Here is a 12,221-nt window from a genome sequence, read left to right as displayed (position 1 = left end):
AGGGCAGACCCTACAATGAGAGGCTACGGGACCTGAACCTGTTCAGCCTTCACAAGAGAAGGCTGAGGGGGGACCTGGTGACCATCTATAAACTCACTAGGGGGGACCAGAAGGGTTTGGGGGAGACCTTGTTTCCCCTAGCGCCCCCCGGGATAACAAGGAATAATGGCCACAAGTTTTTGGAGAGTAGGTTTTGATTAGACATCTGTAAGGACTACTTCACAGTCAGAGCAGCTAGGATCTGGAACCAACTTCCAAGGGAAGTGGTGCTGGCTCCTACCCTGGGGGTCTTTTAGAAGCGGCTCGATGCCTACCTGGCTGGGGTCATTTGAGCCCAGTTTTCCTCCTGCCCAGGCAGGGGGTCGGACTTCAAGATCTACAAGGTCCCTTCAGACCCAACTTCTATGATTCTATGAACTATACATCAAAGTGCACCGGGGGAAAACCAGGAGCAATGGTCATAAACTCCTAGAAGAAGGTTTCAGACTGGATATAAGGAAAAACTTCATGGTTCGTGACACCAGACTCTGGAATAGACTCCCAACCAGGGTGGTGCAGGCACCAACCCTGGATATCTTTAAAAGCAGACTGGATGCACACCTTGCTGAAGTTATTTGACTCCAGCAGTCTTCCCTGTCCAGAGCAGGGGAGCTGGACCTGATGATCTCCTGAGGTCCATTCCAGCCCTAAGCTTTAGTGAATCTGTAAACTTGCAATTCAGAGAGGGGCACCTAATAGGGAGCCCTTTACAGTGCCCACTGCTCCGTAAAGTTGCCCGCAGTGGATGCTGCCAGAGGAGCTCTGTAGAGGGTGTGAGGTAGGTAGTGACTCAAAGTAGGCCTGTCAGTTGTACCACACCCCACCTTGGTAAGCCTACCCCTTTGGCTGCAGACTTAACCCTTATCTCTGAGATAGTTCAGTTAGACTTGTCTATCATACTTCCATAGCATTTAAGGCTGGAAGAAACCGTAAGATCATACCGTTTGATCTCTGGTATATTAGTAATAACCAGATTCCTTGGATTTAGCAGGAAGCCAAATATAACTGGAATTATAATAGTCTGTGAGGCAGACAGCATAGGCTATGGGATCGGAACCTGCATATGCAGCGACTGGCATAGGTGGCAGAAAGGGAGGCTAACGGGGCTTAGTCCCTACAAACGTCGGGCAGCAGTAGGGCCACAAGGCAGCCAGGCTGCGGGCTTCTGGCAGCTGCAGCAGGGGTGGGGAGGGGCCTGCATACAGTGGTGAGAGAGGGAATGAGGCTGGGGCAGGTGCTGTACAGCCAGGGTGGGGTGTGGGGCTCAGCTGCAAGTAGCTCATCTGGGGGGCCATGACTCTTGCTGCTATGCACACTCTGGGAGGCACAGGGGCCAGGTGCCCAGAATCTGCACAGGGCAGGGTGTGCTAGGGCCAGGGCTACACTCAGGGTGGGCAGCAGCAGTGCTGGTGGGGGGGGGCTGTAGCCCCCCCATGATTCGCTATAGTCATCCGTCCCCCCCCCCCTATAGCCCCGCTCCCAGTGCTGCCTGCCCAGGCACAGCACAGTGTGGCCCAGGCCCCCCCCACCAACCAGGAAGAGCCCAGCCTGCTGTGGCAGCCCCCCCTTACCCCATGTGCAGATCTGGGGCACACGCCCCCCCCCATGCCCTCCTGGGGTACGTGCAGCGGTGGGATCCACCACCCCCTCCCTGCGCCAAGCATCCCCTGGACAAGCCAGTCACAGCTCCGTCCCATGCTCAGCCCCAGCTGTGCAGCGCCTGCCCCTGCCCCACTCCTTCCCTCACTGCCAGGGGCGGGTGCAGATCGAGGCCCCAGCGGTGAGGGAGGGAGTGGAACACAGGTAGGGGCTGGGGTGAGTGAGGCCCTGGCCGGGCCAGGTCAGGTGGTGGGACTTGTGCAGGCCTGGGGGGCATATGCCCTCCCCGATCTGTGTGTGGGCAGAGGTGGCTGCCGCTGCGTGATGCACTTTGCTCCATTACACAGATTGATAGCCATACAAAAATTCTTCCCTGGTGGTCATGAGTAGAATTCCAGCTCTACCCCAGGAGAACTTTTACCATCCTTACTCAAAGTGATTTTTGACCCAAACAAATCCTGTTTTTCCTCCTTGTTTCTTTGTAGTCTATCATTAATGTATACTTCTTCTCCACCATCTATACCTTTATTCCTGCCTTTATTATATCATTATAGAACAGTCTCAGAAAAGAAAGGAGGAATTCCTATAGCTTGGCACATTTTAAATTAGGCTAGTCAAAATACCTATGTAAACAGAGGAGTATTGAGCAGGAATAACAAGGTTATATTACCTCTGTATTTGGCATTGGTGAAACTCCTTGTGGAATATTGTGCCTGATTCTGGCATCTACGTAGAGAAGGATATTAAGAAAATGGAAAGGATTTGCAGAACAGCCACAATGTTTAAATGACTGGAAAACTTGACTTGTAGTGAGAGACCCAAATTTCCCAAGCCTTTTAATTTATCAGACAGGAAGGTTTAGGATTAATTTGTTCCTAGTACCTACATGGAGAATAGAAACTAGATTATAACTCTTCAGTCTACATACTAAAGCAAACATGTTGAAGCTAGGCAAATTTACACTAGCAATAAGGTGCACATATGTGGCAGAGAGAGGAATTAGTCCCATGGTTGCCCAACCGCAGGTCACAAGCCACATGGTACTTGGTACATGGCTGTCTGGAAACTGGCCGAAGCCCTGCTCACTTCTCCCCAAGGAGGCTCCGGGGGACAGCACAGCCAGAGACCTCCCTGCTCTGGCTTTCCCCATGGGGAGTGTGCCCCGAGCCTGCCTCCCTCCCTCCTTTTCTCCCTCTGGGACTGCCGACTCAGGTGCCAGGCTGCTGGGGTGGAGGGCTGCAGCTGTGCCGCTTACCCTGGGGTGTGCTCCCCACAGGGAAAGCCAGAGCGGCTTGGCGGTGGCAGGGGTTGTTACTTCCACTCTGGGTTGCTCAGCACCTGCACCCCCTTCCCCCACATCAAGAGTGTATGGTTTTCTACAAAATACGTTCTAGTTTTGTGCTGGTTGCTTATTCATACAAAGATCGTGGTAACCCTTTTAACTACAGCATCATATTAGGAGCTCCTGTTGAGTTCCTCATCTACTGTGACCACATTATCCCTTTCAAATCCTTGCATTCCAGGATGCAGGCCCTTATTTTGTAGGGATGGCTTGCATTCTTTCTTTGTAGATACATAACCTTGCCCTTGTCTTTACTAAAACACATTCTGTATGAATAGGTCCAACTGACCAAGTGATCCAGATCACTCTGTGTGACATCCTGCCCTTATCCTTATTTATCATCTGCCAGTCTCTGTAGGATACACAGTTTAACTGCTGGGTCCTGACCCGTCTTTGCTGCGTGGCCTAGACATGCCATTTTCCCATCTGTAAAATGGAGACATCAGTACTTTCTTATTTCATAGTTTCATAGTTGGTAGGGTCGGAAGGGACCTGAGCAGATCATCAAGTCCGACCGCCTGCCCTGGGCAGGAAAGAATACTGGGGTCAAATGACCCCAGCTAGGTGATTTTTATCTAGCCTTCTTTTGAAGACCCCCAGGGTAGAAGCGAGCACCACCTCCCTTGGAAGTTGGTTCCAGATCCTAGCCATCCTGACTGTGAAACAGTGCTTCCTGATGTCTAGCCTGAACCTGCTCTCAATCAACTTGTGGCTGTTATTCCTTGTTACTCCTGGTAGTGCTCAGGGGAACAGGGACTCTCCCATTCCCTGCAGATCCCCCCAGTAAGTTTATAGATGGCCACCAGATCCCCTCTCAGCCTTCTCTTGTGGAGGCTGAACAGGTTCAGGTTTCATAGCTTGTCTTCATAGGGCCTGCCCTGCTGCCCCCTGCCATGCGAGAGGCCCTCCTCTGGACCCTCTCCATGCTGGCCACATCCCTCCTGAAGTGCGGTGCCCAGAACTGGACGCAGTACTCCAACTGGGGCCTGACCAGTGTCGCACAGAGGGGGAGGATCACCTCCTTAGACCTGCTCGTGATGCATCTGTGGATGCACGACAAGGTGCAGTTAGCCTTACTGACTGTGTCCTCATATTGGCAGCCCATGTTCATCTTGGAATCAATAATGACTCCAAGATCCCTTTCTGCCACTGTGCTGACAAGAAGGGAGTTCTCCAGCCTATAGGTATGCTGCTGGTTCTTTCTCCCTAGGTGTAGTACCCTGTACTTGTCAGTATTGAAACCCATCCTATTCTCATCTGCCCACCCCTGTAACCTGTCCAGATCTAGTTGTAGCCTGTCTCTCCCTTTTAGTGTGCTTACTCCTCCCCACATCTTAGTGCAGGGGTGGGCAAAATGTGGCCCGGAGGCCGGATGTGGCCTGCCAGGCCATTCTATCTGGCCCATGGGGCCCCTAAAAAATTTAGAAAATTAATATTTATCTGCCCTGGTCTGCCTGTCATGAGGCCCTCAATGGCTTGCCAAAACTCAGTAAGCAGCCCTCTGCCCAAAATAATTGCCCGTCCCTGTCTTAGTGTCATCTGTGAATTTGAACAAGGTGCTTTTCACCCCCTCGTCCAAGTCGGTGATAAAGATGTTGAACAGTGTAGGCCTGAGGACCGAGCCCTGGGGGACTCCACTGCCCACATCCCTCCAGGCTGAAAATGACCCATCCACCACCACTCTCTGGGTGCGGCCCTTTAGCCAATTTGCCACCCGTCTGACTGAGGGTTACAAGGATCATTTGGAAATGTTTGAAAATTGTGGTTAAAGGCACAGGTCTAAGTAACTGTTTTCTGTCCCCAATAGTTTGAAGTCTTTTTAGAACAGAGGTGGGCCACAGAGAGACTTCGTCCAGTCCTCAGCGGGTCCTTTGGTCCCGCCTGGCCCAGGCACTGTCTGGCCAGTGGTGCGTCCCACTGCCTCTGGGTGTGCAGTGGTGCTGGGGCGGCTCCATAGCTGGACTGCATTTCTGGACTGCAGCCCAGGTGCTGGTGGCTCCTTCTGACTGCTGCTTGCTGCTGCCAATTGCCCCAGCCCCATGGTACTGGTGGGGGCCCACACACACAGCTCTGGCCTGCCCCACCCCACACCCGTTCTGGAGCAGACCAGCTCCTAACCACCTGGGACCCACATGCACAGCCTGGACCCTGGCCCATCCCATGCCTGCTCTGGACTTCCCACCCACGATGAGTGGTGGCTGTGACAGCAGCCGGGCAGAAACAGCTACTGGGTGTGGGGGAAGAGTAGCTGCCTCCCCCTGCTGCTGCTGGGTCCTTCTTGCTCTGGCCATCCAAAGCTCACCTCTGGGCTGCCCAGCAGGATGGCAGTGGAGAGGAGCCACAGGGCAGCCTGGGTACATGCTCCAGGCAGTTGTACCAAGAAGGGCCTGGCAGTGGTGAGGGGGAGGTGGCTGCTTTTCCTCCATGACAAGTAGCAGCTTCTGCTAGGCCACTGCTGCTGCTCGTCATGGGCGGGCTGGTCTGGAACAGATGCGGGGTGGGCCAGGATTAGGGCTCCCGGCTGGTCTTGAGTTCATCTGCTGCGGTCTGGGCAGGTGTACTCAGCTGCTGCTGGGTGCTGGTGGCAGTGGTGGGGAGGAGCTGCAGGGTGTGCCAGCTCCAGACTGCTACCAGGGGGCGTGGGGTGCTGACGGGCCTGCAACAATTCTCCAGAACTGCCTATGTGGTCCATGGGCCCAAATAATTGCCTGCCCCTGTTTTAGAAGCCCAGGGCGTGGGAAATATTCAGAATATGTGTGTTGAAGGGATTATCCTGATAGACTGTTTGACACAAACATATATAGACAGGACCTGATATAGAATGACACAGCCTCCCCCAGGAGCAGTGGAGATGTCAGGTCAGGCCCTGCAAAAGGCGATTGCTGAAGGAGCTAAACAGCAGGTGTGAAAGATGTACTGTTCCTGGAGCCACCAATTCTAAACAGGCTGGGTTAGCTCAGACCTCTATCCTCTAGGCACTTACTTCCCTTAATTGTTCAGGCTGAAGCTCAGTTGGCTGTTAGGATGGAATAGAGAAAGTAAGTGTTTTCCAAATGAGTCTCAAGTCATTTACTTACGTGTTTTTATCCACTTCAGGTCCTTTTACATGAGTTTGTTTTTATTGGGTGTTTGTAGCTTCCAGTTTATCATCATGGGGGATTTTTAAAAAAAATATTGTTGAAGGTGTTGAATCAGAGCAGGGTTAACTTGGGAGTCCTGATGCAATAGATTCCTCACCACATTGCAGGCGGATCATTATATTTGGGCACTTTTGAAACTAAACCAGATAAAGTGCTAGAAAAACATTGAGAAAGAAAGAATGCCTTGGCTGGCATCTTACAGGAATTTTCCATCTCTCATTGGTATTGTCCTGTTCTGATATGCCTGAGAGAACTTGTCATGATGTTTTAACTGCTGGCTGTGTGAGACCTCACAACTGTTCAGACCAGTCTTTTCCAGCACGGAGGTGCTATATGATGCCAGGTGAGAGGGAAGGGGGAGTTCCTAGGGTCTCACAGTGGAAGGGGATGTAGGAGCCTGTGTTTCTCTGGTCACAAGCTGTTGCAAAGTTTGTTGCAGTGTCACAGGTTCCCTGTCAGACCTTGGGCAAGTTAGGATAATCTTCTTGCATGTTAGTTCCCTACCTATGTAAAGCACATCAAATGTGACTGCCCAGCCTCACTGATGTGGTGTGAGGATAAACTCAGTAATGTTTGTGAGTTGCTCAGGTAGGAGCCATATAGGCAAGAATCTAGAAAGGTGTGTGGCTGGAACCTGGCCTACTCTCCCAGTGGCATATATATTAATTTCTGTCAGAGAAAGGTCCTTAGCATACACCAAAAAACTCCTAAAAATCTTAACTGCAAGCCATAGATATAAAAATGTTTAACTTCAGTAGATGCTGTTTCTTGCCTGGGAAATGGCCAGGGGCATGTTTGCCTGTCCCTGCCTGCCTATGCAGAGAGCTGCAAAAAGCTTGTGTGAGAAAGGAATGCAAGCTTGTGATAGACCACACATTTGTGCTGGGTTTGCACAGATTCCCAGCAACAGAGGCTGTGAAAATCACTATTGCTGCATCACTGACAGCTGTTGTGCAGAGCAAGAATTACAGGGACATGAGAATATCCACCAGGCTTGTGCAGTTGGAGCCCACTGCTTGGGAATTCCCACCATGGAGGAGTTTTGACTTCAGAGGTCAAAGTTCAGATCCACTGTTATGCTGGGAGAGGCTTGGAGCGATGATACACAGGAAGGGCATGAGTAGCAGACTCAGGAGGTTGCATACCCAGGATGGGTGGGGCAGGCTGGGGAGACAGCCAGGGGCCATTTAGATTGCTTACCTAGCTTAGCATGACCTGCTGAGCCTTGGGATTACAGGGACAACTAGAGAGCACAAGGCTCAGTAGCAAGTTTAGTTCGCACCCATTTCACTGTTTGCTATGCATGCATGCTTGGTCGCTTTCCTCCATCCTGCATGTCTCTTATTTATTCAAACTAATCCCATGCTAACAGGATGGGTGCAAGGGGATGGTACAGGAGGGATGGAGACATTATTCTTGCGGGGTCTGAAAGCACCCCTCTGGATCCATCCCCGGGCGGGGGGAGGCTGAGTGGTTCAGCTGTCTTGCTACGCTCCCAAGGTGTGAGTCTGAACCTTATTCCGGACTTGTGTTAAAATCTGTCCCTGTCAACCCGGCTGTAAATGGGCACCTGGGTATTCTGGCTAGGGAGTCCAAAGCAGCCAGTTGCTATGCTGACAGTCTCACTTCTGTTAGAAATTGTGCGAAGAGAAAGGGGTTTCCTTTAGCAATATGGGAAGCATAGCCTGTACCTTCAGGGGCCCACAACTTCCCCCATAGTAACTAAGCATGATAGACAAGCTTAACGGCAGACCTGTGCCTTATTTGGTAAAACTTTTTAAAACTTTATTTTGATTGGAGCTTACGCTACAGGTAAAAGAAGAGTTACGCAGTACTAGTCATTTTCCGCTAAAGCTTTGCGCATACGAAAATATCATGTAACCAGAGAATATAAATGTGTGTGTAAGAGTGCAACCGGGGCCCCTCTGCCTTTCTGAGGTGGGGGGACCTTCGGCCGAATAAACTGGAAAGACCACACCCTCGTCTCCTGCTTATTTGAGTCTCAGCTGGGAAACGAGCCCCGTTGGGGTCAGGAGTATTCGCAAGTGTTCCCTTTTCAGGTTGGGAGCTTAAGTGAATAATTTCTCCTACACTCCCTTGCTATAGAAACTGCATTGACTGCACTAGTCTGAGGGGCTGTAACAAGTTTACAGTCTACTGTATTAAATAACTTAAAATCTAGTTGTCATAGGACAGTTTAACATGTGTGAGCTACTGGTGTAGATTGTAATACCATGAAGCAGAAAGAAACCCAGAAACTTTATAAGAAAAATGCTTTTTTTTCAGTCCTGTAAAACCTGAAATAACTTGCATTAGATTACACAAGTTTCCATAGATTCATCATTTTGAAGTCCAGAGGGGCCCCCATGATTATATAATACGAACAACACAAACTAATGGGCCCACTGTTTCCTCCCCTTGTTATTAGAAACAGTATCAGCCTCAGTTCTTTCTTGGATACTGTAGTTCCTCTTTCTCGGGATGACAGGTAGCTTATCCCAGGGAGTACAAGGAAGTAAAATGAAACAGGATTCCTTCTGGGCTGATGGAATTTGATAGAAATTGTGGCTGAAAAAGATCTTTCCTGTCATTTAACACCAGAACAGTGTCGTGAATAGCAACAATGACAATAATGATCTGTTCCACACTTTGACCACTACGTATGTTGAAGAGATGTTGTCAGAGCTATCTATGATTCCCTGGACTTTTTTTTTCTGACTGATTGTAACAGGGACAGGACTGCCTTGTTATGCTGGGGTAGGAAGTAAATACAGGGAAGCCCTGGCTAGGAGGGCCTAGGGCAGAACTACTTATTCTGCAGAAGAGCAACAGGGCTGAGCCCTGGTATGGACAATTAGGGCTGCCAACTCTAAATCTCTTCCGGGAGGTTTCATTACATGACATAATGGCATTAATGACTTTACATTAGGAAGGCAAATGCACATCACTATTATATTAAAAAAAACCCCACTGGACTACGGTATAAATCGGATTCAACATTTAATGTTTATTTTAATGAATACCTGATCACTTATCTCCTGGGTGACTTTCAGCAGTTTCCTGGAGATTTAGATCTAATTCCTGGAGACTCCAGGGCAATCCTGGAGGGTTGGCAACCCTATGGACAATATGGGGTCTTGTGCAGTCACAGGTACAAATTGCCAGGGTGACCCACAGGGCCAGGACTAGCCAAACTGGAAGGGGGCAGGGCTGGGATGAGATATAAGCCAGGGCCTGAGCCAAGCACTCAGTCTGGCCCCGGAGGCTGAAGCAGAAGGAGCACTGCCATGGAACTAATGGCAAGGGGAGCCTGGCTGTGGGCAAGCTGGAAGGCCTGGGAGATGCTGAAGCCTTGCCAGCAGAAAATAGGACTCCAGGCAAGGAGAGGCATGGCAGGCAGCCGATAGGCTGAGAGTTTATGTTGTAGCTGCAGGACATATGCTTTTCATTGGAGTTAATTCTGGAGGACAGGTCATTGGGACTAAGTGGTGGGAGGAGGTCCCCATTTGGGGTACTTGGGGGGCTGGGGGTATTGAAGAGCCTTGGGGAGCATGCCTGGGTTAAAGCAGAAGAAGCCTACTCTCTGAATCAAGCCCAAGCAGCCAGGTTTGCTGCAGGAGGCTGAAGCAGATGGGCTGAGAATTCAGGGGCTCTTAAAGGCACGGGATCCAGATAATGGCTGGATATAGGACTGGAACCATGGGTCTGCTAGATGAGCTGACTGATTAACAGATAGAGAGGGAGACTGTGGGCCAAGGGCACACAGGACATTAATCTGCAACACCTGAGACGCATGGATGTAGTTTGAGGGGAGGTTGGAGCCATGCAATGGACCCCTAAGGTCCTGTGTTGCCAGTGCATTGATTGGCGGTGAGACAGTGACCATCTGGGAGACTGGGTAGCCTCCTGTTCCCCAGTGAAACAGGACCAGCAAGGGGTGGCAGGTGAGAGCAAAGAGAGGAGTGACCATGAGTCCCAAGGGCAGCAGGCACTAGACAGCCACCAGCAGGCGCCACCATGAATCCTGGAATCTAGGCGTGTTACAAGGATTAATTATCTTTAAACCTAGTAAGCTGCAGTTGTTCCTTCAACCAGGGGTTACCATGATCTCTGTGTGCCACTGTGCCATCTCGCGCCTATGCTGGGTTGCAGTCCATGTTATTTCATTCTCTTTGCATCACACAGACTTAAGCTGCAAAGAAAAGGCTGCGCTGACTTTGCAGTGTGCTTTCCGCCGTGTTCTGGCCCATAGAGAGAAAGACAAGCGGCTGAAGGAACAGAAGGAATATAGAGAGTTAATGGAGTGCCTGCAGAGAGAGGTAAGAAGCAGCTTTCCTTTGGAAATAGGAAAAGAGGGTTTAGGAGGCTGGTAGCAGTGCCAATACAGGCAGTCCTCGACTTACAACTTTTTCAGTTACAACGAATGGCACTTACAATGTTTATAAATTAACACCCTGTTTTGACTTTACGACACTTGATCCAATGCCACGCCAGTAAACAAGTTCGCTGCGTTGCCCAGCTCCCTGGAGAACATCTGTCCAAACTTCCTTGGACACTTTCTTTAAGAAAGCAGCCAAAAATCCAGAAAAACCTGTAGCCAAGACTCCTGAAAAGACTCCAGCCAAGAACCCTTCAAAAAGTCCAGCAAAGTCACCTCAAAGTCCTTCCAAATCAATATGATGGCTATTTACAATATAAAAACATTAACATAACTATATAACTCATCTAGAATTGATTGAGTATAAAATTCTGGGTTATTTTTGGTGAAAATAGGGTATCGGGCCTTGGTTCAGGATCCAGTCCCCCATTTATAACATTTCCTTTGGGAAAATGGTTCTGAGTTGCAATGTTTTGACTTAAGATACGGTTTTCAGGAGCTAATTGTGTCATAAGTCCGAGGACTGCCTGTTTAGCAATTGGGTATATGCACATGCAGGCCTTGGCTCTGCTGTTCAGCACAGAGCCTAGCACCTGCAACCACTGTTAGCTGACTAATTCATGCTCCAGAGCAATTCATTGCTGCTAACCTTGCACGTTGATTTGTATTGTCAAAAAATACTTTAATAACAATTTTGGGACAATTTTCCACCAAGGGAAGAAACTTCTGGAAAGAAAATAATAGGGGAAGGATTTGAATCAATTCCTTCCTTTTGTCTTGATTATATTTCTTTGTTTTTTCCCCCACACCCTTGTCTGTCTCCCTCCCTCTCTAATGGTTCTGTGAAAGGATGGTTCTGTGGCGAAGGATTGGAAACTAGCTAATGTGGTCCCAATTTTCAAGAAAGGGAGGAAGGAGGACCCAAGTAACTATAGGCCTGTAAGCCTCACCTTGGTGCTCGGGAAGATCTTGGTGAGAATCATCCAGGAGCACATCTGTGCGGGGCCTGCAGGGGAGATCATGCTCAGGGGCAACCAGCATGGGTTCATCAAAGGCAGGTCCTGCCTGACCAACCTGATTGCCTTTTGTGACCAAGTAACTAAATCCTTGGATGATGGTGTCATCATGGATGTAGTCTTTCTAGACTTTAAGAAGGCCTCTGACCCTGTGTCTCACCCCATTCTCATCAATAAATTAGGCAACTGTGGCATTGATGCCTACACAGTTGGATGGGTAAAAAATTGGCTGATGGGGCACACCCACCCAGAGAGTAGTGGTGGATGGGTTGTACTCAACCTGGCGAGATGTGAGCAGTGGGGCACCCCAGGGCTCGGTCCTCGGGTCCACGCTGTGTAACATCTTCATCGGTGACTTGGACGAGGGGGTGGAAAGCACATTGTCCAAGTTTGCTGATGACACTAAGATGTGGGGCGAGATGGGCATACTTGAAGGGAGAGAGAGGCTGCAACTAGATTTGGACAGACTACAAAGGTGGGCAGATGAGAATAAGATGGGGTTCAATGTAGACAAATGCAGGGTGCTGCACCTGGGGAGAAGGAATCCACAGCATGCATACAGGCTGGGGAGTTCCCTTCTTGAAAGCACAGTGGCAGAAAGGGATCTTGATGTCATTATTGACTCCAAGATGAACATGGGCCGACAATGCGAGGTCATGGTTGGCAGGGCTAACCGGACCTTGTCGTGCATCCACAGGTGCATCTCG

At 49.8% G+C, this 12,221-nt stretch overlaps 1 protein-coding gene across 3 annotated transcripts in view; it reads left to right on the top strand.

Moving 5' to 3' along the window:
* IQANK1 (IQ motif and ankyrin repeat containing 1) overlaps nucleotides 1-12,221 on the top strand; it is a 77,405-nt gene that overhangs the window by 14,183 nt on the left and 51,001 nt on the right. For all 3 annotated transcript variants that reach the window (XM_025214226.1, XM_006032481.3, XM_025214227.1), the window contains exon 4: nucleotides 10,306-10,439. In XM_025214226.1, the coding sequence (XP_025070011.1) occupies nucleotides 10,306-10,439 (134 nt within the window). The remainder of the gene's footprint in view (nucleotides 1-10,305; nucleotides 10,440-12,221) is intronic.

The sequence above is a fragment of the Alligator sinensis genome, unplaced genomic scaffold (genome assembly GCF_000455745.1).
Source record: "Alligator sinensis unplaced genomic scaffold, ASM45574v1 scaffold987_1, whole genome shotgun sequence".
Classification (NCBI taxonomy): Eukaryota; Metazoa; Chordata; order Crocodylia; family Alligatoridae; genus Alligator; species Alligator sinensis.
This window is presented reverse-complemented; position numbering and strand designations above follow the sequence as displayed.